Source organism: Oncorhynchus mykiss, chromosome 7 (assembly GCF_013265735.2).
Source record: "Oncorhynchus mykiss isolate Arlee chromosome 7, USDA_OmykA_1.1, whole genome shotgun sequence".
Classification (NCBI taxonomy): Eukaryota; Metazoa; Chordata; class Actinopteri; order Salmoniformes; family Salmonidae; genus Oncorhynchus; species Oncorhynchus mykiss.
This window is the reverse complement of record NC_048571.1, coordinates 59,449,983-59,477,223: the sequence shown is the minus strand read 5'-3', so window position 1 is coordinate 59,477,223 and position 27,241 is coordinate 59,449,983. Positions and strand designations below refer to the sequence as shown.

General features: G+C 44.1%; 1 protein-coding gene across 1 annotated transcript; it reads left to right on the top strand.

Moving 5' to 3' along the window:
• The first annotated feature begins 8,481 nt into the window (after nt 1-8,481).
• apof (apolipoprotein F) lies at nt 8,482-20,691 on the top strand. The gene is made up of 2 exons (XM_021609930.2): nt 8,482-8,747; nt 18,880-20,691. Exon 2 carries the CDS (start codon nt 18,924-18,926, stop codon nt 20,247-20,249), a length of 1,326 nt encoding a protein of 441 aa, XP_021465605.2. The 5' UTR covers nt 8,482-8,747; nt 18,880-18,923; the 3' UTR covers nt 20,250-20,691.
• The last annotated feature ends 6,550 nt before the right edge of the window (nt 20,692-27,241 follow it).

Sequence of the window (27,241 nt, the reverse complement as noted above, 5' to 3'; positions counted from 1 at the left end):
GGGGGGGGGGCGACAATTTGTCCCCCCTGTCCCCAGTGAAAGTTGCGCCCTTGATTTGAGGTATCAAAAGTAAATGTAATTGCTAAAATATACACAAGTGTCAAAAGTAAAAGTATGAATAACTAAAAATTCCTTATATTATGAAAACCAGACGGCACAATTTTCTTTTTTTTATGGATAGCCAGGGGCACACTCTGACACTCAGACATCATTTACAAATGAAGCATTTGTGTTTAGTGAGTCTTCCAGATCAGCGGCAGTACGGATTACTAGCGTTGTTCTCTTGATGTTGTAACTTTAATGTGTTACAGAGTTAATGTTTAAGTTTATTCTTTGAGCTGTATCTAAAGATATTTCTTTAGATTTATTTGCATATGTAATTGTAATGGGTTGTGTTGAATTACGCTTTTTGACTGCAAGTCCCAGAATGCCTTGCGAGAGGAATGAGTGATAACGCGCCAATTATGTGCAGGTGCTGGTGATTGTGGCTGACTTTCCGATAGCATCTTACCTGCATTGCTCTGTACCAAAACAATTGTTGTTAAATGTAACGTAAACAAGTATTCTTACTAAAATAAGCTTTCGTATCAAACCCGACGTCCCGAGTCATTACTAAGAAGTTAGTTAATCTAAAATTTGATAAGTGTCTGAATTGGATCCTTTTCTGTCCTGCGAAGCATTCAAAATGTAACGAGTACTTTTGGGTGTCAGGGAAATTGTATGGAGTAAAAAGTACATTATTTTATTTAGGAATGTAATGAAGTAAAAGTTGTCAAAAATGTAAATAGTAAAGTAAATTACAGATACCGCAAAAAATGACGTAAGTAATACTTTAAAGTAAGGATCGTACCATTTTTTTGAATTTTCGCCTAAAATGACATCTATGTACTTTTCACCACTGCAGATGAGTCATTGGGAACGGAGGCTCCTATTGACACATTTTGTTCAATGTTACTTATCAGTGGTTTCAGTGAAATGTTGGATGAAAATACCTGAACAGGCTAACTTCAACCCGCATGATAAAGTACAGTGTTGCCTTTCTATTTCCAATTCTGAGCCAGACAAAACAGCATAGTACAAGTCTATTAAATCTTATATTTATGTAACAGTCACTCAGACCATAAGCACATTATTTTCTGATAAGAGTTTTATTACTTTAGAGGCAGCTGGAAATAATGCCTGGATGACTTCTACTCGGGTAGAGACAGAGGGGAAACAAACCTCATATACTCTGTCCTGTATTGTAGTGAGTGATGACTCATGGTTCGCTCAAGGTTACCCATGGAGACAATATGAACTGTAGTTAGAGAAAAGTTGCTCCAATGAGCCAGTATGTTCTTCTGATTACAATTACAATTCAATTACAATTCTATTCATGACTACATTGTCCATGAATAGAATGCCAATATATGGCTTAGTACTAGATGTTCCCTTCTCAGTGGTACTTGGTGTGTGTTTATGTGTTTGTCTTGTCCTTGGAGACAGAGAGAGAAAGATCATGTTTCCTTTGTTTTGTGTTTCCTGAGGACAGGATGCTGCTTCCAGATCGTCACCAGGCTGACAGACGTAACAGGGAGCAGAAAAACTCCCACACAACAACAGGATTGATGACCGGTCCACTCTCACCTCCTTTCTACCACAACTGACAACTGCCATCCATAACCGCCCTGCTGTCTTCCCTCACTAACGTAATCTTACTCTGTTCATAACATAGATTATGCCTGGGTTTAAATCCATTTAGCGTTATGACAGAGTAACAGGGTTGTAATAATATCAAAATGAACAAGTGTGTTAGCGTCTCTCCATTGCAGAAATATATACCCAACGGATGCCATCATTAAGTTTTTCACAAACACTCACATACGCACAAACGTGCACACACATGCATACTCACCCACAAGCACACATTGGATGAGAGAACATGCTGACCCCACTCGCAGTATTATTGAACCACCTTTCATTGAACAGCTCCCCAATCACTTCATTTTTTACTTCCCTGTTCTTTAACCAATTATGTATTTTTCTTTTTCAAATGATCAATGTGAAATCACTACAAAGACACAATTCCTCAAACACTGTGTCACCTTCAATCAGTTCCCAAGCCTTGGTTTATTACTTTATGTGTGTTTGTATTTATTGGGTGATCAGGGTTGGAGAGTAACTGATACTGGTTGAAATCGCTAGGGGACTGGTCCTTGTGGGGCAAAATGTAGGGAAAATGGCACAGTACAGCTTCCAGAAAAAACTTCACTTTCAAACGTCACTTTCGTGGCTAATTGAGGTAACACAGTAATTCTGCTCATAGGTTATCATAGATTATGTACACATAAATACTTAGTAGTTGCCAAAGTTCCAGAGCATGTCTTTATAATAAGAGTGTAACAAGCAGCTGCAACTGTCCAATATGGAATAAGAGTGTTTTCTCAGCCCTGTGTGTTGAATGTTGCCCTAAGGGAATCTAACCTGTCTACACAGTGGAAATCATTCACTTTCACACTGCCTTTCCCTTGTGTGTGCATATGTGTGTGATGTGAGGCAGTATTTGCATAGGAAAGGGCAGTAATGCATCTTGTTATTAGACCGATGTACAGTATATCTCACTGTTCTGTTGAAAAGCGCATATTGTTGGTTGCATGTCTTTTGTGTGTGTGCCGTTATGTGTGTGTGTTTGTTCACAATAATCTGTCTATCTGTATGTGTGTATTACATTTTTAGAATGTTATGTCTTGTGTCTGTGTGTGTTCCATCAGTGTCAAACTGTGAGAATAAATACTGTATATCTCACTTTAGATCATGTCTCCATTAACACCTCAGAAAAAAGTGCTTTCAGACAGATCACCTTTCCCTCGTTCTTTCTCTTCATCACTCTCTTTCTTCTATCTTTCGTTTTGATGCTTTCTTTACTTGTGACTCTGTTTTCAAACCAGTGTTCAAGATCACTTTGACAGTGTTATTGTGTCACCACATGCTCTGAGACTGATTGGAAAAATGCACCCACCTCCACACGATCTGATTACAGCTCTTTTGACTTTTCAAGTGATTTTTACATCACTACAATACTAGTCTGGAATAATTACTGTCATCACATACAGTGCCATGCGAAAGTATTCGGCCCCCTTGAACTTTGCGACCTTTTGCCACATTTCAGGCTTCAAACATAAAGATATAAAACTGTATTTTTTTGTGAAGAATCAACAACAAGTGGGACACAATCATGAAGTGGGACGACATTTATTGGATATTTCAAACTTTTTTAACAAATCAAAAACTGAAAAATTGGGCGTGCAAAATTATTCAGCCCCTTTACTTTCAGTGCAGCAAACTCTCTCCAGAAGTTCAGTGAGGATCTCTGAATGATCCAATGTTGACCTAAATGACTAATGATGATAAATACAATCCACCTGTGTGTAATCAAGTCTCCGTATAAATGCACCTGCACTGTGATAGTCTCAGAAGTCCGTTAAAAGCGCAGAGAGCATCATGAAGAACAAGGAACACACCAGGCAGGTCCGAGATGCTGTTGTGAAGAAGTTTAAAGCCGGATTTGGATACAAAAAGATTTCCCAAGCTTTAAACATCCCAAGGAGCACTGTGCAAGCGATAATATTGAAATGGAAGGAGTATCAGACCACTGCAAATCTACCAAGACCCGGCCGTCCCTCTAAACTTTCAGCTCATACAAGGAGAAGACTGATCAGAGATGCAGCCAAGAGGCCCATGATCACTCTGGATGAACTGCAGAGATCTACAGCTGAGGTGGGAGACTCTGTCCATAGGACAACAATCAGTCGTATATTGCACAAATCTGGCCTTTATGGAAGAGTGGCAAGAAGAAAGCCATTTCTTAAAGATATCCATAAAAAGTGTTGTTTAAAGTTTGCCACAAGCCACCTGGGAGACACACCAAACATGTGGAAGAAGGTGCTCTGGTCAGATGAAACCAAAATGGAACTTTTTGGCAACAATGCAAAACGTTATGTTTGGCATAAAAGCAACACAGCTGAACACACCATCCCCACTGTCAAACATGGTGGTGGCAGCATCATGGTTTGGGCCTGCTTTTCTTCAGCAGGGACAGGGAAGATGGTTAAAATTGATGGGAAGATGGATGGAGCCAAATACAGGACCATTCTGGAAGAAAACCTGATGGAGTCTGCAAAAGACCTGAGACTGGGACGGAGATTTGAAGTTTGAAATATCCAATAAATGTCATTCCACTTCATGATTGTGTCCCACTTGTTGTTGATTCTTCACAAAAAAATACAGTTTTATATCTTTATGTTTGAAACCTGAAATGTGGCAAAAGGTCGCAAAGTTCAAGGGGGCCGAATACTTTCGCAAGGCACTGTATAGTCTCGGGTCACAAGCTTCAAGTTCCTTGGTGTCCAAATCCCTAAAGAATTAACATGGTCCACACACCAACACACGACAATGCCTTTTCCAACTCAAGAGGCTGAAAAGATTTTGCATGGGCCCTCGGATCCTTAAAAGGTTCTACAGCTGCACGATTAAGAGCATCTTGACTGGCTGCATCACCGCTTAGTATGGCAACTTCTTGGCATCGGACCGCAAGGCGCTACAGAGGGTAGTGCCTACAGCCCAGCTCATCTCTATACTAGGTGGTGTCAGAGGAGTCCAGCCACCCAAGTCACAGACTGTTCTCTCTGCTACCTCCCGGCAAGTGCTACCGAGGCACCCTGAACAGCTTCTACCATAAGAAGCCATAAGAATACTAAATATACTAAACAAAAAGTTCAGTTCAGTTCATAAAAGGAAATCTAGGCCCTAATCTATGGATTTCACATGAGTGGGAATACAGATATGCATCTGTTGGTCACAGATACCTTAAAAAATAATTTGGGGAGCGTAGATCAGAAAACCAGTCACTATCTGGTGTGACCACCATTTGCCTCATTCAGCACGACAAATCTCCTTCGCATAGAGTTGATCAGGCTGTTGACTGTGGCCTGTGGAATATTGTCCCATTCCTCTTCAATGGCTGTGCGAAGTTACTGGACATAGGTGGAAACTGGAACACGCTGTCGTACACGTCGATCCAGAGCATCCCAAATATGCTCAATGGGGGACATGTCTGGTTTGTATGCGGGCCATGGAAGAACTAGGACATTTTCAGCTTCCAGGAATTGTGTACAGATCCTTGCGACATGGGGCTGTGCACTATCATGCTGAAACATGGGCCTCAGGATGGGCCTCAGGATCTCTCCACGGGATCTCTGCATTTAAATTGCCAACGATAAAGTGCAATTGTGTTCATTGTCCATAGCTAATGCCTGCCCATACCATAATCCCACCACCACATGGGGGACTTTGTTCACAGAATTGACATCAGCAAACCGCTGGCCCACGTGATGCCATAATCCCACCACCACATGGGGGACTTTGTTCACAGAATTGACATCAGCAAACCGCTGGCCCACGTGACGCCATACACGTGGTCTGCAGTTGTGAGGCCGGTTGGACGCAATGCCAAATTATCAGAAATTACGTTGGAGGTGGCTTAGGGTAGAGAAATGATCATTCAATTCTCTGGCAACAGCTCTGGCGGACTTTCCTGCAGTCAGAATGCTAATTGCAGGCTCCCTCAAAACTTGAGACATCTGCAGCATTGTGTTGTGTGACAAAACTGCACATTTTAGAGTGGCCTTAGAGTGCACCTGTGTAATGATCATGCTGTTTGATCAGCTTTTTGATATGCCACACCTGTTAGATGGATGGATTATCTTGGCAAAGGAGAAATGCTCAACAACAAGGATGTAAACAAATTTGAGAAACATTTGCATTTGGGGGGAAGGAACATTTCTGGGATATTTTATTTCAGCTCATGAAACATGGAACCCACTCTTTCTAAGTTGTGTTTATATTTTTGTTCTGTGTAGGTAACCAAATAACTACCTGGACTAGCTGCATTGACCCCCTTTGCACTAACTCTTATGACTCATCACGTGCTGCTGCTACTGTTTGTTATCTGTCCTGTTGCCTAGTCACTTTATCCCTACCTATCTTCCTAAATGACCTCTTAGCCCTGCACATTGACTCGGTATTGGTGCCTAGTGTATATAGCCAAGTTATCATTACTCTGTGTATTTATTCATTGTGTTATTCTTTTTTTCTTTTTTTTTTCTCTCTACGTTGTTGGGAAGGGTCCATAGGTCAGCATTTTACTATTAGTCTACGCCTGTTGTATACGAAGCATTTAACAAATCAAATTCCATTTTATAATTTTTCATATTTTTTTTACCCCGTTTTTTCTCCCCAATTTCATGGTATCCAATTGGTAGTTTCAGTCTTGTCTCATCGCTGCAACTCCCGTACAGACTCGGGAGAGGCAAAGGTTGAGAGCCGTGCGTCCACCGAAACACAACCCAACCAAGCCGCACTGCTTCTTGACACAATGCCCACTTCACCCAGAAGCCAGCCGCACCAATGTGTCGGAGGAAACACTACACCTGGCAACCGTGTCAGCGTACACTGCGTCCGGCCCACCACAGGAGTCGTTATTGCACGATGGGACAAGGACATCCCTGCCGGTCAAACCCTCCCCTAACCCAGGCGAAGCTGGGCCAATTGTACGCCGCTCCATGGGTCTCCCGGTCCTGGCCGGCTGCAACAGAGCCTGAACACGTACCCAGAATCTCTAGTGGCACAGCTAGCACTGTGATGCAGTGCCTTAGACCACTGCACCTCTCGGGAGGCCCATCCAATTTCATTTTATTTGACATTGGGTGATATCCAATCGTAACAACTATTTCACAGTGGTTGCCTCTACTTTTAACAGTGGTTTTTAGCACTACTTTTAACCACTACTGTAGTCAAAAGTTGTGCACTATAAATAGGGACTAGGGTGCCATTTGGGAGTCACCCAGAGCATACTCTCGGAACACTACCCCTGAGAAGTCATTAAGACTGAGCAGCTGAGCATTACATATCGGTTGTGCTTGATTTTTCAGTGGTGCTTTGATTAGCCCTTGGAGGATTCCTGCAAACTGCAATAAGGATGGAACATTAAATTATAAAAATGACCCTCTTTCATGAGTCACTAGACAAGTGGAGGGGGTGTGTATTGTCTCAGCTGCAGTGTAGCAGGATGTGCGAGACACCCCACTATGCTCTAGGGCCAGATCCCAGTTGGAGGCTTGGCTCGATGAACAGGTCCCGCTCTTCCCAGCAAATCCGTTCGAACTCAACTACCCCATTATGGTAAAACAGTGCCCTCTAGCGCCTATCAACTGTAGAGAACATGTTAGGTCGAAGCAGTGAATGACATAGACTTATCCACTCATCTGGCCAATAATAACTCATTTTGGAAGCTTAGGTGAACCCGAACTTCCCCGCCTCCTCTGTGTGGCATGACTGTTTGTTTTGGGTCACTGTGGCCCTTTTGTTGGCTAGGGCTAGCCTTTGGCCCCATGTTTGAAAAGTGAACAAGACCCCACTCACTTAGAGGGAAAGATGTGTGGGTACTCTCACGGGTCTGGGGAAGAATGAAAAGAGCACTTTGGCATATGAGAGAGAGAAAGAAAGAGAGAGAGAGAATGAGAGAGAGAACTAGAGCGAGAAAGAAATAACAAAACACAGATCTGAAGTGAAGGGAACTGTCTGGTAGTTTCATCACTACCAGAGTGTATCACACAGCAGCAGATTGGTCATCCTGTAAGCAGAGAGAACAGGAGCAAAAATGTACTCATCTACTTTCTGACTTTAATTTATTGTCATCTCTAAACAAGCTGTTATATACATGTTCATGCTGCTGTTACACCTGCTGCTGTTCTTCATTGCATGAAGAATGTAATATACAGTAAAAAGCAAAAATGTACTTAAAATAACTTGTTTCATTTACCAAAGACTTTTCCAATCTTTTGATCACTGAAACATCAGGATGGTCATTCATTCAGTCTGGAATACATTGTTCAGTTGTCTTATAAAACACTTGGCTAGCATAAGAGGAGGGAATGGGATGTACCACGGCTGACACAACAGGGATAAGACAAGAGTGAGAGAGGGAGTACCCACAGTTCACATACTGTATACTGATGGCATCCTCAGGGCAGAACTATACTCTGCTGAAAGCTCCCAGTGCCAAAGTCATGGGGTTTTATCCTCTTTCTATAGAGAGAAAGACTAAGTGAATAGGCCCTCTGGAGAAAGTGTATTTTCCCTTAGACTTCAACACGAAGGGTTCTTGTTCGTAATGAAGTGTTGGAGTGTCTAGTGTGTTGAGAGGGGTATGTTCTGTGGTGGTGCCGTTGTGGTGGGGTATTTTTGGCAGTAAAACTTAAAATAAGGAGGGGAGTGATGTCTGGTTCATTGAGTCAGCCTAGTTTCATTTTGTAGGACTAACGATGGGTGGGATTGATGAAGTCTTCACACAGGACGACCTTCATCTCTCCCGCTTCTTGACCAGAATGAAAAATCCGCCCAGGTCACGAGGTAAGATTGCTGCCAAGTATCTGGGTCAAAAACAGAGAGAGAGAGAGAGAGAGAAAGAACGCAGGGGCAAACAAACAAAGCGGCTTTAGAAAACATGGACCCTCTCCACGTGAATCAATATTCCATCCTTGTCCTAACTGTTGAGCAATGAGGCCAACTCACAAAAAGAGAGAGGCAGAGAAAGTGGGTAAGAGAGAGGGAGGGGTGAGGGGTGTCATAGTTTGGGCAAAAGCTGTGTTAAATAGTGAAGTAACCTGACTCGGAGTATCACACACTAGGGATTTGGACGGAGGTTTGAGGTAAGTGTTGAACAACTGTTTATTAAGATGCATATTAAAATATGAAATGTGTTTTTTTAATGTAAGTTGTGCGTGAGTAAATTACATTATAGTTAGATAATGGGGAACATCGAGGGTGATAAAAATGTCCTTTTCTACGTCAAAGCCATCTTTGATAAATTATTAGAACATTATCTTTGGACTATGAAATACTTTGTTCTTCGCCACATCAAAACTCACATCCGCCTGATGAAGACAGACACCTATTATATTCTAAAATAATATGAGACATTTATGAAAAACAAGTCAAATAAAAGTGAAGAGGCATACTATCTGCTTTAGACAGACCAGAGGTTCTCAAACTTTTTATGGCCAGGACCCCTTTTGTGATAGCAAATTCATCAGGGACCCCTTTTGTGATAGCAAATTCATCAGGGACCCCTTTTGTGATAGCAAATTCATCAGGGACCCCTTTTGTGATAGCAAATTCATCAGGGACCCCCTCATAATCAGACTACAAGTTTTACTACAACTTCGGCACTGTATGGTCAGACAAACCAAGTAAAAGGCCCTTGTATGGAACATTTAAAAGATCTGCCTCTTGGCATTGGATAACTGTTTTGTTGTTGCAGCTGTATAGTTAATATCCTGCAATTCTACACATTTATCATGCAATAAGACAGAGAGAAAAAAATAGTAGTTTTAAACCTTAAATTACAGTGCATTTATGTAAAAAAAAAATGACCTTGTATGACCTTGTATTCTATTGTATTGAACCTTCTAAACTTATTCCACGGATCCCTTGGCTAAAATGTATTTAATCTTTTGTTGTTAGTAATATTCATTTAAAAAAATGGACATACTGTACCTCCGTGGACCCAACTTTGAGAACCCCTGACATAGACAGCATGATGTTCAGGAAAGCACATTGTTGTATTGTTTTGAGGGACATAATGCAGCAGCAAAGAGGGCTTAGAGAGCTAGAGTTGGAGAGCTAGAGTTAGAGAGCTAGAGTTAGAGAGCTAGAGTTAGAGAGCTAGAGTTAGAGAGCTAGAGTTAGAGAGCTAGAGTTAGAGAGCTAGAGTTGGAGAGCTAGAGTTAGAGAGCTAGAGTTAGAGATCTAGAGTTGGAGAGCTAGAGTTAGAGAGCTAGAGTTGGAGAGCTAGAGTTGGGGTGCTAGAGTTGGGGTGCTAGAGTTGGGGTGCTAGAGTTAGAGAGCTAGAGTTAGAGAGCTAGAGTTAGAGAGCTAGAGTTAGAGAGCTAGAGTTAGGGAGCTAGAGTTGGGGAGCTAGAGTTGGGGAGCTAGAGTTGGGGAGCTAGAGTTGGGGAGCTAGAGTTAGAGAGCTAGAGTTAGAGAGCTAGAGTTAGAGAGCTAGCGTTAAAGAGCTAGAGTTAGAGAGCTAGAGTTGGAGAGCTAGTTAGAGAGCTAGAGTTAGAGAGCTAGAGTTAGAGAGCTAGAGTTAGAGAGCTAGAGTTAGAGAGCTAGAGTTAGAAAGCTAGAGTTGGGGAGCTAGAGTTGGTGAGCTAGAGTTAGAGAGCTAGAGTTAAAGAGCTAGAGTTAGAGAGCTAGAGTTAGAGAGCTAGAGTTAGAGAGGTAGAATTGGAGAGTTAGAGAGCTAGAGTTAGAGAGCTAGAGTTAGAGAGCTAGAGTTAGAGAGCTAGAGTTGGAGAGCTAGAGTTGGAGATCTAGCATTAGAGAGCTAGAGTTAGAGAGCTAGAGTTGGAGAGCTAGAGTTAGAGAGCTAAAGTTAGAGAGCTAGAGTTAGAGAGCTAGAGTTAGAGAGCTAGAGTTGGAGAGCTAGAGTTGGAGATCTAGCATTAGAGAGCTAGAGTTAGAGAGCTAGAGTTGGAGAGCTAGAGTTAGAGAGCTAGAGTTAGAGAGCTAGAGTTAGAGAGCTAGAGTTGGAGAGCTAGAGTTGTAGAGCTAGAGTTAGAGAGCTAGAGTTGGAGAGCTAGAGTTGGAGAGCTAGAGTTAGAGAGCTAGAGTTAGAGAGCTAGAGTTAGGGAGCTAGAGTTGGGGTGCTAGAGTTGGGGAGCTAGAGTTGGGGAGCTAGAGTTGGGGAGCTAGAGTTGGGGAGCTAGAGTTAGAGAGCTAGAGTTAGAGAGCTAGAGTTAGAGAGCTAGCGTTAGAGAGCTAGAGTTAGAGAGCTAGAGTTGGAGAGCTAGTTAGAGAACTAGAGTTAGAGAGCTAGAGTTAGAGAGCTAGAGTTAGAGAGCTAGAGTTAGAGAGCTAAAGTTAGAAAGCTAGAGTTGGAGAGCTAGAGTTGGAGAGCTAGAGAGCTAGAGTTAGAGAGCTAGAGTTAGAGAGCTAGAATTGGAGAGCTAGAGTTAGAGAGCTAGAGTTAGAGAGCTAGAGTTGGAGAGCTAGTTAGAGAGCTAGAGTTAGAGAGCTAGAGTTAGAGAGCTAGAGTTAGAGAGCTAGAGTTAGAGAGCTAGAGTTAGAGAGCTAGAGTTAGAAAGCTAGAGTTGGAGAGCTAGAGTTGGAGAGCTAGAGAGCTAGAGTTAGAGAGCTAGAGTTAGAGAGCTAGAATTGGAGAGCTAGAGTTAGAGAGCTAGAGTTAGAGAGTTAGAGTTAGAGAGCTAGAGTTAGAGATCTAGAGTTGGAGAGCTAGAGTTGGAGAGCAAGAGTTGGAGATCTAGCATTAGAGAGCTAGAGTTAGAGAGCTAGAGTTAGGGAGCTAGAGTTGGGGTGCTAGAGTTAGAGAGCTAGAGTTAGAAAGCTAGAGTTAGAGAGCTAGAGTTGGAGAGCTAGAGTTGGAGAGCTAGAGTTAGAGTGCTAGAGTTGGGGTGCTAGAGTTGCGGTGCTAGAGTTAGAGAGCTAGAGTTAGAGAGCTAGAGTTAGAGAGCTAGAGTTAGAGAGCTAGAGTTAGAGAGCTAGAATTGGAGAGTTAGAGAGCTAGAGTTAGAGAGCTAGAGTTAGAGAGCTAGAGTTAGAGAGCTAGAGTTGGAGAGCTAGAGTTGGAGATCTAGCATTAGAGAGCTAGAGTTAGAGAGCTAGAGTTGGAGAGCTAGAGTTAGAGAGCTAAAGTTAGAGAGCTAGAAATAGAGAGCTAGAGTTAGAGAGCTAGAGTTGGAGAGCTAGAGTTGGAGATCTAGCATTAGAGAGCTAGAGTTAGAGAGCTAGAGTTGGAGAGCTAGAGTTAGAGAGCTAGAGTTAGAGAGCTAGAGTTAGAGAGCTAGAGTTAGAGAGCTAGAGTTGGAGAGCAAGAGTTAGAGAGCTAGAGTTAGCGAGCTAGAGTTAGAGAGCTAGAGTTAGAGAGCTAGAGTTGGAGAGCTAGAGTTGGAGAGCTAGAGAGCTAGAGTTAGAGAGCTAGAGTTAGAGAGCTAGAGTTAGAGAGGTAGAATTGGAGAGTTAGAGAGCTAGAGTTAGAGAGCTAGAGTTAGAGAGCTAGAGTTAGAGAGCTAGAGTTGGAGAGCTAGAGTTGGAGATCTAGCATTAGAGAGCTAGAGTTAGAGAGCTAGAGTTGGAGAGCTAGAGTTAGAGAGCTAAAGTTAGAGAGCTAGAGTTAGAGAGCTAGAGTTAGAGAGCTAGAGTTGGAGAGCTAGAGTTGGAGATCTAGCATTAGAGAGCTAGAGTTAGAGAGCTAGAGTTGGAGAGCTAGAGTTAGAGAGCTAGAGTTAGAGAGCTAGAGTTAGAGAGCTAGAGTTGGAGAGCTAGAGTTGTAGAGCTAGAGTTAGAGAGCTAGAGTTGGAGAGCTAGAGTTGGAGAGCTAGAGTTAGAGAGCTAGAGTTAGAGAGCTAGAGTTAGGGAGCTAGAGTTGGGGTGCTAGAGTTGGGGAGCTAGAGTTGGGGAGCTAGAGTTGGGGAGCTAGAGTTGGGGAGCTAGAGTTAGAGAGCTAGAGTTAGAGAGCTAGAGTTAGAGAGCTAGCGTTAGAGAGCTAGAGTTAGAGAGCTAGAGTTGGAGAGCTAGTTAGAGAACTAGAGTTAGAGAGCTAGAGTTAGAGAGCTAGAGTTAGAGAGCTAGAGTTAGAGAGCTAAAGTTAGAAAGCTAGAGTTGGAGAGCTAGAGTTGGAGAGCTAGAGAGCTAGAGTTAGAGAGCTAGAGTTAGAGAGCTAGAATTGGAGAGCTAGAGTTAGAGAGCTAGAGTTAGAGAGCTAGAGTTGGAGAGCTAGTTAGAGAGCTAGAGTTAGAGAGCTAGAGTTAGAGAGCTAGAGTTAGAGAGCTAGAGTTAGAGAGCTAGAGTTAGAGAGCTAGAGTTAGAAAGCTAGAGTTGGAGAGCTAGAGTTGGAGAGCTAGAGAGCTAGAGTTAGAGAGCTAGAGTTAGAGAGCTAGAATTGGAGAGCTAGAGTTAGAGAGCTAGAGTTAGAGAGTTAGAGTTAGAGAGCTAGAGTTAGAGATCTAGAGTTGGAGAGCTAGAGTTGGAGAGCAAGAGTTGGAGATCTAGCATTAGAGAGCTAGAGTTAGAGAGCTAGAGTTAGGGAGCTAGAGTTGGGGTGCTAGAGTTAGAAAGCTAGAGTTAGAGAGCTAGAGTTGGAGAGCTAGAGTTGGAGAGCTAGAGTTAGAGTGCTAGAGTTGGGGTGCTAGAGTTGCGGTGCTAGAGTTAGAGAGCTAGAGTTAGAGAGCTAGAGTTAGAGAGCTAGAGTTAGAGAGCTAGAGTTAGAGAGCTAGAATTGGAGAGTTAGAGAGCTAGAGTTAGAGAGCTAGAGTTAGAGAGCTAGAGTTAGAGAGCTAGAGTTGGAGAGCTAGAGTTGGAGATCTAGCATTAGAGAGCTAGAGTTAGAGAGCTAGAGTTGGAGAGCTAGAGTTAGAGAGCTAAAGTTAGAGAGCTAGAGTTAGAGAGCTAGAGTTAGAGAGCTAGAGTTGGAGAGCTAGAGTTGGAGATCTAGCATTAGAGAGCTAGAGTTAGAGAGCTAGAGTTGGAGAGCTAGAGTTAGAGAGCTAGAGTTAGAGAGCTAGAGTTAGAGAGCTAGAGTTAGAGAGCTAGAGTTGGAGAGCAAGAGTTAGAGAGCTAGAGTTAGCGAGCTAGAGTTAGAGAGCTAGAGTTAGAGAGCTAGAGTTGGAGAGCTAGAGTTGGAGAGCTAGAGAGCTAGAGTTAGAGAGCTAGAGTTAGAGAGCTAGAGTTGGAGAGCTAGAGTTAGAGAGCTAGAGTTAGAGAGTTAGAGTTAGAGAGTTAGAGTTAGAGAGCTAGAGTTAGAGAGCTAGAGTTGGAGAGCTAGAGTTGGAGAGCTAGAGTTGGAGATCTAACGTTAGAGAGCTAGTGTTAGAGAGCTAGAGTTAGGGAGCTAGAGTTGGGGTTCTAGAGTTAGAGAGCTAGAGTTAGAGAGCTAGAGTTAGAGAGCTAGAGTTGGAGAGCTAGAGTTGGAGAGCTAGAGTTAGAGAGCTAGAGTTGGGGTGCTAGAGTTGCGGTGCTAGAGTTAGAGAGCTAGAGTTAGAGAGCTAGAGTTAGAGAGCTAGAATTGGAGAGTTAGAGAGCTAGAGTTAGAGAGCTAGAGTTAGAGAGCTAGAGTTGGAGAGCTAGAGTTGGAGAGCTAGAGTTAGAGAGCTAGAATTGGAGAGTTAGAGAGCTAGAGTTAGAGAGCTAGAGTTAGAGAGCTAGAGTTGGAGAGCTAGAGTTAGAGAGCTAGAGTTAGAGAGCTAGCGTTAGAGATCTAGAGTTAGAGAGCTAGAGTGGGGGTGCTAGAGTTAGAGAGCTAGAGTTAGAGAGCTAGAGTTAGAGAGCTAGAGTTAGAGAGCTAGAGTTGGAGAGCTAGAGAGCTAGAGTTAGAGAGCTAGAGTTAGAGAGCTAGAGTTGGAGAGCTAGAGTTGGAGAGCTAGAGTTAGAGAGCTAGAGTTAGAGAGCTAGAGTTGGAGAGCTAGAGTTGGAGAGCTAGAGTTGGAGAGCTAAAGTTGGAGAGCTAAAGTTGGAGAGCTAGAGTTAGAGAGCTAGAGTTAGAGAGCTAGAGTTAGGGAGCTAGAGTTAGGGAGCTAGAGTTGGAGAGCTAGAGTTGGAGAGATAGAGTTGGAGAGCTAGAGTTAGAGAGCTAGAGTTGGAGAGCTAGAGAGCTAGAGATAAAGAGAGCTAGAGTTAGAGAGCTAGAGTTGGAGAGCTAGAGTTGGAGAGCTAGAGTTAGAGAGCTAGAGTTAGAGAGCTAGAGTTGGAGAGCTAGAGTTGGAGAGCTAGAGTTGGAGAGCTAGAGTTGGAGAGCTAGAGTTGGAGAGCTAGCGTTAGAGAGCTAGAGTTAGAGAGTTAGAGAGCTAGAGTTAGAGAGCTAGAGTTAGAGAGCTAGAGTTAGAGAGCTAGAGTTAGAGAGCTAGAGTTAGGGAGCTAGAGTTGGGGTGCTAGAGTTAGAGAGCTAGAGTTAGAAAGCTAGAGTTAGAGAGCTAGAGTTGGAGAGCTAGAGTTGGAGAGCTAGAGTTAGAGTGCTAGAGTTGGGGTGCTAGAGTTGCGGTGCTAGAGTTAGAGAGCTAGAGTTAGAGAGCTAGAGTTAGAGAGCTAGAGTTAGAGAGCTAGAGTTAGAGAGCTAGAATTGGAGAGTTAGAGAGCTAGAGTTAGAGAGCTAGAGTTAGAGAGCTAGAGTTAGAGAGCTAGAGTTGGAGAGCTAGAGTTGGAGATCTAGCATTAGAGAGCTAGAGTTAGAGAGCTAGAGTTGGAGAGCTAGAGTTAGAGAGCTAAAGTTAGAGAGCTAGAGTTAGAGAGCTAGAGTTAGAGAGCTAGAGTTGGAGAGCTAGAGTTGGAGATCTAGCATTAGAGAGCTAGAGTTAGAGAGCTAGAGTTGGAGAGCTAGAGTTAGAGAGCTAGAGTTAGAGAGCTAGAGTTAGAGAGCTAGAGTTAGAGAGCTAGAGTTGGAGAGCAAGAGTTAGAGAGCTAGAGTTAGCGAGCTAGAGTTAGAGAGCTAGAGTTAGAGAGCTAGAGTTGGAGAGCTAGAGTTGGAGAGCTAGAGAGCTAGAGTTAGAGAGCTAGAGTTAGAGAGCTAGAGTTAGAGAGGTAGAATTGGAGAGTTAGAGAGCTAGAGTTAGAGAGCTAGAGTTAGAGAGCTAGAGTTAGAGAGCTAGAGTTGGAGAGCTAGAGTTGGAGATCTAGCATTAGAGAGCTAGAGTTAGAGAGCTAGAGTTGGAGAGCTAGAGTTAGAGAGCTAAAGTTAGAGAGCTAGAGTTAGAGAGCTAGAGTTAGAGAGCTAGAGTTGGAGAGCTAGAGTTGGAGATCTAGCATTAGAGAGCTAGAGTTAGAGAGCTAGAGTTGGAGAGCTAGAGTTAGAGAGCTAGAGTTAGAGAGCTAGAGTTAGAGAGCTAGAGTTGGAGAGCTAGAGTTGTAGAGCTAGAGTTAGAGAGCTAGAGTTGGAGAGCTAGAGTTGGAGAGCTAGAGTTAGAGAGCTAGAGTTAGAGAGCTAGAGTTAGGGAGCTAGAGTTGGGGTGCTAGAGTTGGGGAGCTAGAGTTGGGGAGCTAGAGTTGGGGAGCTAGAGTTGGGGAGCTAGAGTTAGAGAGCTAGAGTTAGAGAGCTAGAGTTAGAGAGCTAGCGTTAGAGAGCTAGAGTTAGAGAGCTAGAGTTGGAGAGCTAGTTAGAGAACTAGAGTTAGAGAGCTAGAGTTAGAGAGCTAGAGTTAGAGAGCTAGAGTTAGAGAGCTAAAGTTAGAAAGCTAGAGTTGGAGAGCTAGAGTTGGAGAGCTAGAGAGCTAGAGTTAGAGAGCTAGAGTTAGAGAGCTAGAATTGGAGAGCTAGAGTTAGAGAGCTAGAGTTAGAGAGCTAGAGTTGGAGAGCTAGTTAGAGAGCTAGAGTTAGAGAGCTAGAGTTAGAGAGCTAGAGTTAGAGAGCTAGAGTTAGAGAGCTAGAGTTAGAGAGCTAGAGTTAGAAAGCTAGAGTTGGAGAGCTAGAGTTGGAGAGCTAGAGAGCTAGAGTTAGAGAGCTAGAGTTAGAGAGCTAGAATTGGAGAGCTAGAGTTAGAGAGCTAGAGTTAGAGAGTTAGAGTTAGAGAGCTAGAGTTAGAGATCTAGAGTTGGAGAGCTAGAGTTGGAGAGCAAGAGTTGGAGATCTAGCATTAGAGAGCTAGAGTTAGAGAGCTAGAGTTAGGGAGCTAGAGTTGGGGTGCTAGAGTTAGAAAGCTAGAGTTAGAGAGCTAGAGTTGGAGAGCTAGAGTTGGAGAGCTAGAGTTAGAGTGCTAGAGTTGGGGTGCTAGAGTTGCGGTGCTAGAGTTAGAGAGCTAGAGTTAGAGAGCTAGAGTTAGAGAGCTAGAGTTAGAGAGCTAGAGTTAGAGAGCTAGAATTGGAGAGTTAGAGAGCTAGAGTTAGAGAGCTAGAGTTAGAGAGCTAGAGTTAGAGAGCTAGAGTTGGAGAGCTAGAGTTGGAGATCTAGCATTAGAGAGCTAGAGTTAGAGAGCTAGAGTTGGAGAGCTAGAGTTAGAGAGCTAAAGTTAGAGAGCTAGAGTTAGAGAGCTAGAGTTAGAGAGCTAGAGTTGGAGAGCTAGAGTTGGAGATCTAGCATTAGAGAGCTAGAGTTAGAGAGCTAGAGTTGGAGAGCTAGAGTTAGAGAGCTAGAGTTAGAGAGCTAGAGTTAGAGAGCTAGAGTTAGAGAGCTAGAGTTGGAGAGCAAGAGTTAGAGAGCTAGAGTTAGCGAGCTAGAGTTAGAGAGCTAGAGTTAGAGAGCTAGAGTTGGAGAGCTAGAGTTGGAGAGCTAGAGAGCTAGAGTTAGAGAGCTAGAGTTAGAGAGCTAGAGTTGGAGAGCTAGAGTTAGAGAGCTAGAGTTAGAGAGTTAGAGTTAGAGAGTTAGAGTTAGAGAGCTAGAGTTAGAGAGCTAGAGTTGGAGAGCTAGAGTTGGAGAGCTAGAGTTGGAGATCTAACGTTAGAGAGCTAGTGTTAGAGAGCTAGAGTTAGGGAGCTAGAGTTGGGGTTCTAGAGTTAGAGAGCTAGAGTTAGAGAGCTAGAGTTAGAGAGCTAGAGTTGGAGAGCTAGAGTTGGAGAGCTAGAGTTAGAGAGCTAGAGTTGGGGTGCTAGAGTTGCGGTGCTAGAGTTAGAGAGCTAGAGTTAGAGAGCTAGAGTTAGAGAGCTAGAATTGGAGAGTTAGAGAGCTAGAGTTAGAGAGCTAGAGTTAGAGAGCTAGAGTTGGAGAGCTAGAGTTGGAGAGCTAGAGTTAGAGAGCTAGAATTGGAGAGTTAGAGAGCTAGAGTTAGAGAGCTAGAGTTAGAGAGCTAGAGTTGGAGAGCTAGAGTTAGAGAGCTAGAGTTAGAGAGCTAGCGTTAGAGATCTAGAGTTAGAGAGCTAGAGTGGGGGTGCTAGAGTTAGAGAGCTAGAGTTAGAGAGCTAGAGTTAGAGAGCTAGAGTTAGAGAGCTAGAGTTGGAGAGCTAGAGAGCTAGAGTTAGAGAGCTAGAGTTAGAGAGCTAGAGTTGGAGAGCTAGAGTTGGAGAGCTAGAGTTAGAGAGCTAGAGTTAGAGAGCTAGAGTTGGAGAGCTAGAGTTGGAGAGCTAGAGTTGGAGAGCTAAAGTTGGAGAGCTAAAGTTGGAGAGCTAGAGTTAGAGAGCTAGAGTTAGAGAGCTAGAGTTAGGGAGCTAGAGTTAGGGAGCTAGAGTTGGAGAGCTAGAGTTGGAGAGATAGAGTTGGAGAGCTAGAGTTAGAGAGCTAGAGTTGGAGAGCTAGAGAGCTAGAGATAAAGAGAGCTAGAGTTAGAGAGCTAGAGTTGGAGAGCTAGAGTTGGAGAGCTAGAGTTAGAGAGCTAGAGTTAGAGAGCTAGAGTTGGAGAGCTAGAGTTGGAGAGCTAGAGTTGGAGAGCTAGAGTTGGAGAGCTAGAGTTGGAGAGCTAGCGTTAGAGAGCTAGAGTTAGAGAGTTAGAGAGCTAGAGTTAGAGAGCTAGAGTTAGAGAGCTAGAGTTAGAGAGCTAGAGTTAGAGAGCTAGAGTTAGAGATCTAGAGTTAGAGAGCTAGAGTTAGAGAGCTGGAGTTAGAGAGCTAGAGTTGGGGAGCTAGAGTTGGGGAGCTAGAGTTGGGGAGCTAGAGTTGGGGAGCTAGAGTTGGGGAGCTAGAGTTAGAGAGCTAGAGTTGGAGAGCTAGAGTTGGAGAGCTAGAGTTGGAGAGCTAGAGTTGGAGAGCTAGAGTTGGCAAAAAGCTGGTTGGAGTGTTTGCCCCTTCACAAGCCAAAGCTAATCGTTGTTTTCGACAAATAACAAATATTTAGTTGAAGTTTATGCAAACGTGCTATTTAAAAAAAACATTGATTTTGACTGACTGTGTTCCTCAATGTCTTCCCCAGATTCCTGTGTGCAGCTGGACTGGAATAGAACTCTCACAGGCAAAATGATGCATCCTAAGATGAAGTGGCTGTTTCTGATCCAACTACTGCTGATTGAACAGGCTCTGTGTAGAACACCAACCCCCCCTGCTCTGAAGAACACTCCGGCCTTCAAGACCTCTGTCTTAGGGGAGGGGGACACTATCAAAAAGGGGAAGCAGTTGCTCCTTGGGTCCCAGACCCAGCTTGGTCTTCCATTAGGTGCAGCGCAGAGTGCGGCCCCTGAAGAGTGGGTGGTGCAGGATGAGGCCAGGGCACAGTCTGCTCAGCGTGTCGTCACCACGCTCAAGGCCAAGCTGCAGGGCAGAATCCTCATCCAGGCCAACACCAGCTGTGAGGAGTTGCTGTCTGCCTCCACCCTGCAGGACCCCTCCTCCGCCCTGTTGCCCCGGGAGCTCCTGGGCCTCTCCCTAGTGCCCGTGCTGGTGGTGGCAGGCTGTCCTCGGGAGGCCCAGACCCTGGTGCTCAGGCTGTACAACCTGCTGGGGGTGGAGGACACTGAGGAGCTCCTCATAGAGGTGGAGAGTCTGATGGCGAGTGGAGCACCCCATCCCAGAGCCACAACACCCCCTGCCTCACATGTGGGGAAGGTCCAAGCAGAGCGCCACCTCCAGGCAGTGATGTTCAACATCCAGCAGCTGGCCAGGGCTGGGGAGGGCCATAGGGGACAGGGGGCCTCTGGAAAGGGGAAGCAAGAGCAGTGTCAGGGCTGGACCAGGGTGAATGGGACCCTGCTGTTAGGGGATGCGATGGAGGGAGCCACAGGGGGGCTGGAGGAGGCGATAAGGGCCTGTGAGAGCCAAGGGTCCATGTGTGCGGGTGTGTCCCGTAACAGAGGGCAGTACCAGGCAGTTCTGAAGCTAGGCAGTCGGGTGGTGCCTTCTGAGGACTCTGACTCAGAATGCTGGATTCAACAGTGCCAGGTGCAGGAGGAGAAGTCACCTGTGGCCTCAGGGCGGCGGGCGGGGCGGGCGCGCCGCAGCCCCCAGCGGAACTGCGTCAACAAGAAGGAGGAGCGGGTGTACAATGTGGTGGAGTGGATCCCTGTCGTCAGCACCCTTTACAACCTGGGCACGGCCGTCTACTACACCTCTGTCAACTGCTCCGAGATGGCCAAGGAGAGAGCCATCCTCAGCGCCGTCGACCTGGGCACAGACGCCCTTATGGCCGTCACTGGGGGAACAGTGGGTGTAGCGGGCTACGTTGCCGGGGCAGGCGTGAAGACGGGGGTGAAGGCTGGGATCAAGTACCTGCTGTCCTCCATGAAGCAGCAGGAGGACCTAATAGTTAATGAGTACAGTTGGGAGGAGGGAGTCATGACCATACAGTAAACAGCCAGTAGCCTGGTAGGTAGTCAGATATGATTTTGCTTCAGCCAATGGCATCATAAAGAGATGTGGCGACCAGGAAGTGGTCTCAGGGAACCCCTGAGTCAACCCTCTTAGACCACCTTGACCTCTCCTCCACCCCATCCTCTCAACCCAAACCCCTCCTCTCCTCCTTCAGCATTATTAGTCAGGTCAGACTCAATTTCCACCTCTGATACTTCAAGTGCAGGGACTATTGTAACGGTACTACTAATCAGTTGATGTGTTGTTGTTCTGCCTCCTCTGGAAACAGATGGAGCAAAATTCAAGCTGGCTATTTGTAAAAATGTAAACTCATTGATTTATAAGCAACTTTTCATTGGCATGAAAGTGTGCAACTGCCCTTGAAAAAAAAAATCATTGATTGATTAAATTATCATTCTAGCTAGTTGTTTTTTTACGACTACTTTTGAGTGTCTTCTTTGACCAAATCCATAACTTCATCATTATAGGTAAGAATGAGTCATGACTGATTGAATATAAACGTTTAGCTTAGTCATTGCAAAGGAATTCACAACACTTTTCCAGAGCCTTTCAATGTGTTTTTTTTTCACTGCAAATTGATTGGACAAAACACAGGTAGGGGAGAGGGGGTAAGTTGAGACATTTTTTACATTCTGCATCACTCCGTCAAGAGAAATATAGTATTCTTTCTAACAAAGATATCTACATATATTTCAGGATGTTGTGTAACCCTGGAAATAATCAGAATTCATGGAAACATGAACGTTTTTTAAACATAGCTTGTCCAAAAAAAGGTATCTTGGCACAATTTACCCGGGTATGGGGTAATTTGAGCCACGAAAGGGAGTAAGTTAAGCCGCCTACACATTTCTGTACTGAATTAAATATAACCACTACCTTTTTAAAAACATGTCTATCTTTATTTCCGAAACACAATTCAACACATTTTTTTGTCTTTGAATCATATTAAGCATCTTTGAACACAGGCTTAAGACCTTACAAAGACTTTGTACTTTTTTAAAACACTTTTAACATGGGCCAGGCCCTGTTGTTACCTCATCTCCCAGCAATAATACCTTGCATTATGTCTGAGAAGAAAACTTGCTCAACTTTCTATTAGCTCAACCATTGGCTCAACTTACCCCAAGGCAAACATGTAGACTACATTATATTTGCCCACACAGTTACAAGGATGCACTTTTATGCTAAGTTTAGGACCTCATATTGAAGTTTATAAAGACCCCAACTGATGTATAGAACAATCTCAAAATTATCTACTTTGGTTTAGACTTGGTGAAAATCCGTTTTTTGGACCTAACTTGCTTACCTCCTTTTCCATATGGTTTCTTCCATTACAGACTACATGAAATGATGACCTCCTCCTAAATATTGGTCAAATTATACATTTTGTGTTTCCCAACAATGCAGAGAGAAAATACAAATATAGATATTTTTAAATGATAACATGAGGAATAAATACACAATGAGTAATGTTAACTTGGCTATAAACATGGGGCACCAGTACCGAGTCGATGTGCAGGGGTACCAGTTTATATTTTATTATTTTATTTCACCTTTATTTAACCAGGTAGGGAAGTTGAGAACAAGTTCTCATTTACAATTGCGACCTGGCCAAGATAAAGCAAAGCAGTTCGACACATACAACAACACAGAGTTACACATGGAGTAAAACAAACTCAATAATACAGTAGAAACAAGTCTATATACGATGTGAGCAAATGAGGTGAGATAAGGGAGGTAAAGGAAAAAAAAGGCCATGGTGGCAAAGTAAATACAATATAGCAAGTAAAACACTGGAATGGTAGATTTGAACTGAAAGAATGTGCAAAGTAGAAATAAAAATAATGGGGTGCAAAGGAGCAAAATAAATCTATTAAATAAATACAGTAGGGAAAGAGGTAGTTGTTTGGGCTAAATTATAGGTGGGCTATGTACAGGTGCAGTAATTTGTGAGCTGCTCTGACAGCTGGTGCTTAAAGCTAGTGAGGGAGATACGTGTTTCCAGTTTCAGAGATTTTTGTAGTTCGTTCCAGTCATTGGCAGTAGAGAACTGGAAGGAGAGGCAGCCAAAGAAATAATTGTTTTCGGGGGAGACCAGAGAGATATACCTGCTGGAGCGCGTGCTACAGGTGGGTGATGCTATGGTGACCAGCGAGCTGAGATAAGGGGTGACTTTACCTAGCAGGGACTTGTAGATGACATGGAGCCAGTGGGTTTGGCGATGAGTATGAAGCGAGGGCCAGCCAACGAGAGATTACAGGTCACAATGGTGGGTAGTATATGGGGCTTTGGTGACAAAACGGATGGCACTGTGATAGACTGCATCCAATTTGTTGAGTAGGGTATTGGAGGCTATTTTGTAAATGACATCGCCAAAGTCGAGGATTGGTAGGATGGCCAGTTTTACAAGGGTATGTTTGGCAGCATGAGTGAAGGATACTTTCTTGAGAAATAGGAAGCCAATTCTAGATTTAACTTTGGATTGGAGATGTTTGATGTGGGTCTGGAAGGAGCGTTTACAGTCTAACCAGACACCTAGGTATTTGTAGTTGTCCACGTATTCTAAGTCAGAGCCGTCCAGAGTAGTGATGTTGGACAGGCGGGCAGGTGCAGGCAGCAATCTGTTGAAGAGCACGCATTTAGTTTTACTTGTATTTAAGAGCAATTGGAGGCCACGGAAGGAGAGTTGTATGGCATTGAAGCTTGCCTGGAGGGTTGTTAACACAGTGTCCAAAGAAGGGCCAGAAGAATACAGAATGGTGTCGTCTGCGTAGAGGTGGATCAGAGACTCACCAGCAGCAAGAGCGACATCATTGATGTATACAGAGAAGAGAGTTGGTCCAAGAATTGAACCCTGTGGCACCCCCATAGAAACTGCCAGAGGTCCGGACAACAGACCCTCCGATTTGACACACTGAACTCTATCAGAGAAGTAGTTGGTGAACCAGGCGAGGCAATTATTTGAGGAACCAAAGCTGTCAAGTCTGCCAATGAGGATGTGGTGATTGACGGAGTCTAAAGCCTTGGCCAGATCAATGAATACGGCTGCACAGTAATGTTTCTTATCGATGGCGGTTAAGATATCGTTTAGGACCTTGAGCGTGACTAAGGTGCACCCATGACCAGCTCTGAAACCAGATTGCAAAGCAGAGAGGGTATGGTGAGATTCGAAATGGTCGGTAATCTGTTTGTTAACTTGGCTTTCGAAGACCTTGGAAAGGCAGGGTAGGATAGATATAGGTCTGTAGCAATTTGGGTCAAGAGTGTCCCCCCCTTTGAAGAGGGGGATGACCGCAGCTGCTTTCCATTCTTTGGGAATCTCAGACGACATGAAAGAGAGGTTGAACAGGCTAGTAATAGGGGTGGCAACAATTTCGGCAGATCATTTTAGAAAGAAAGGGTCCAGATTGTCTAGCCCGGCTGATTTGTAGGGGTCCAGATTTTGCAGGTCTTTCAGAACTTCAGCTGACTGGATTTGGGAGAAGGAGAAATGGGGAAGGCTTGGGCGAGTTGCTGTGGGGGGTACAGTGCTGTTGACCTGGGTTGGGATAGACAGGTGGAAAGCATGGCCAGCCGTAGAAAAATGCTTATTGAAATTCTCAATTATAATGGATTTATCAGTGATGACAGTGTTTCCTATCTTCAGTGCAGTGGGCAGCTGGGAGGAGGTGTTCTTATTCTCCATGGACTTTACAGTGTCTCAGAACTTTTTTTGAGTTAGTGTTGCAGGAAGCAAATTTGTGCTTGAAAAAGCTAGCCTTGGCTTTTCTAACTGCCTGTGTATAATGGTTTCTAGCTTCCCTGAAAAGCTGCATATCACGAGGGCTGTTCGATGCTAATGCAGAACAACCATAGGATGTTTTTGTGTTGGTTAAAGGCAGTCAGGTTTGGGGAGAACCAAGGGCTATATCTGTTCCTGGTTCAATTTTTTTTAAATTGGGCATGCTTATTTAAGATGGTTAGGAAGGCATTTAAAAAAATAACCAGACATCCTCTACTGATGGGATGAGATCAATATCATTCCAGGATTCCCAGGCCAGGTCGATTTGAAAGGCCTGCTCGCTGAAGTGTTTCAGGGAGCGTTTGACGGTGATGAGTGGAGGTCGTTTGACAGCTGACCCATTACGGATGCAGGCAATGAGGCAGTGATCGCTGAGATCTTGGTTGAAGACAGCGGAGGTGTATTTAGAGGGCAAGTTGGTTAGGATGATATCTATGAGGGTGCCCGTGTTTACGGCTTTGGGGAGGTACCTGGTAGGTTCATTGATAATTTGTGTGAGATTGAGGGCATCAAGCTTAGATTGAAGGATGGCTGGGGTGTTAAGCATGTTCCTGTTTAGGTCGCCTAGCAGCACGAGCTCTGAAGATAGATGGGGGGCAATCAGTTCACATACGGTGTCCAGAGCACAGCTGGGGGCAGAGGGTGGTCTATAGCAGGCGGCAACGTTAAGAGACTTGTTTTTAGAGAGGTGGATTTTTAAAAGTAGAAGTTCAAATTGTTTGGGTACAGACCTGGATAATAGGACAGAACTCTGCAGGCTACCTTTGCAGTAGATTGCAACACCGCCCCCTTTGGCAGTTCAATCTTGTCTGAAAATGTTGTAGTTAGGGATGAAAATTTCAGAATTTTTGGTGGTCTTCAGGATTCAGGATTCTGACACAGCTAGAACATCCGGGTTGGCAGAGTGTGCCATTTTTCTAAAGCAGTGAAAACAAAAAAAAGGGAGGAGGCTTATAATGTTAACATGCATGAAACCAAGGCTATTACGGTTACAGAAGTCATCAAAAGAGAGCACCTGGGGAATAAGAGTGGAGCTAGGCACTGCAGGGCCTGGATTCAACAGAGAACAGAGACTCTCTGTCCAGACTCTCTGTCTGGAACAGAGAGTAAAAGGAGGTTTCTGTGGGCGATGAAATAGCTTCAAGGTATAATGGACAGACAAAGGTATGGTAGGATGTGAATACAGTGGAGGTAAACCAAGCTATTGAGTGATGATGAGAGAGATATTGTCTCTAGAAACCTCATTGAAACCAGGAGATGTCATCGCATGTGTGGGTGGTGGAACTAATAGGTTGGATAAGGTATAGTGAGCAGGACTAGAGGCTCTACAGTGAAATAAGCCAATAAACACTAACCAGAACAGCAATGGACAAGGCATATTGACATTAAGGAGAGGCATGCTTAGTCGAGTGATCAAAAGGAGGGTCCAGTGAGTAGTGAGGTTGGTTGGGGTCACGGCGATACAGACAGCTAGCCGGGCCATCGGTAGCAAGCTAACATAGGATGGAGGTCTGTTTTTAGCCACCTGGTGCGTTTCCGTCGGTAAGATTAGTGGGGTTCCGTGTGGTAGAGGGGATCAATCCAATTTGCAAAAAAATTAAAATAGATATAGTTATAGAGGCCCAAGAAAAAAGAAAAAAATTGTCCGATAGATCTATTCAGATAGCAGCCGATAAGACAGCTAACGATTAGCGGACCACAGATGGGCGTTCAGGTAACGTCGCGACGGAGGATCCAGCTGGATAACTCCCTCGGGCAGATAACGTCGGTAGTCCAGTTGTGAAGACCCGGTGGGGCTCTGCGTTGGCAGTAAAACGGGTCCGGATAGGTGATTGTAGCCCAGGAGTGGCTGATGGAACTCTTCAGCTGGCTAGCTCCGGAATAATTTATGTTTGTTCCGGGATCGACGTAAGCCGATAGTCACACGGATAGCTGTGAGATCCAGGTATAAATGTCCAGAGCTTGCGGTTGAAATCCGGGGACATGGAGAGAAAAATAGGCCCGGTATGTTCCAGTCCGAGCTGCGCCGTACAAAACTGCCGATAGATTTTCGAGCTAAAGGATAGCTGATGACCACAAACCGTGGTTAGCTGAATACTAACGATTAGCCAGTAAAGAAGCTAACTAGCTTCTGGCTAGTTTCTGATTAGCTTCTTGTTAGCTTCAGGCTAGCTTCTGGCTAGCTTCTGGTTCACTTCTATGGAGGATTACAGATTTGAGGTACATAATACTTTTATTTTTTTTTATAAATTGGTGAGGTGGGTTGCAGGAAGTTGTTCTGAAGTTGAGTTTATGGAAAAGAAAATATATATATAAAAAGGTATGCAAAGAATGTTGTAAATATATATATACGGGACACGACAAGACGAGGACAAAAGACGTCTGACTGCTATGCCATCTTGGTGACATACTTCAAGTTAATTGAGGTAGATACAGTGGGGAGAACAAGTATTTGATACACTGCCGATTTTGCAGGTTTTCCTACTTACAAAGAGGTCTGTAATGTTTATCATAGGTACACTTCAACTGTGAGAGACGGAATCTAAAACAAAAATGCAGGAAATGACATTGTATGATTTTTAAGTAATTCATTTGCATTTTATTGCTGTAATATGTATGTAAGTGTGTTTGTGTTGGTATGCGTGTGTGTGTCAAACGTTTTCTGTAAGTCTTCACAAGGTTTTCACACACTGTTGCTGGTATTTTGGACCATTTCTCCTTGCAGATCTCCTCTAGAGCAGTGATGTTTTGGGGCTGTGGTTGGGCAACACGGACTTTCAACTCCCTCCAAAGATTTTCTATGGGGTTGAGATCTGGAGACTGGCTAGGCCACTCCAGGACCTTGAAATGCTTCTTACGAAGCCACTCCTTCGTTGCCCGGGCGGTGTGTTTGGGATCATTGTCATGCTGAAAGACCCAGCCACGTTTCATCTTCAATGCCCTTGCTGATGGAAGGAGGTTTTCACTCAAAATCTCACAATACATGGCCCCATTCATTCTTTCCTTTACACGGATCAGTCGTCCTGGTCCCTTTGCAGAAAAACAGCCCCAAAGCATGATGTTTCCACCCCCATGCTTCACAGTAGGTATGGTGTTCTTTGGATGCAACTCAGCATTCTTTGTCCTCCAAACACGACGAGTTGAGTTTTTACCAAAAAGTTATATTTTGGTTTCATCTGACCACATGACA

What these genes read in the sequence shown, in the direction of transcription:
- apof (XM_021609930.2), top strand. Translation starts at nt 18,924, where the DNA reads ATGATGCATCCTAAGATGAAGTGGCTGTTTCTGATCCAACTACTGCTG.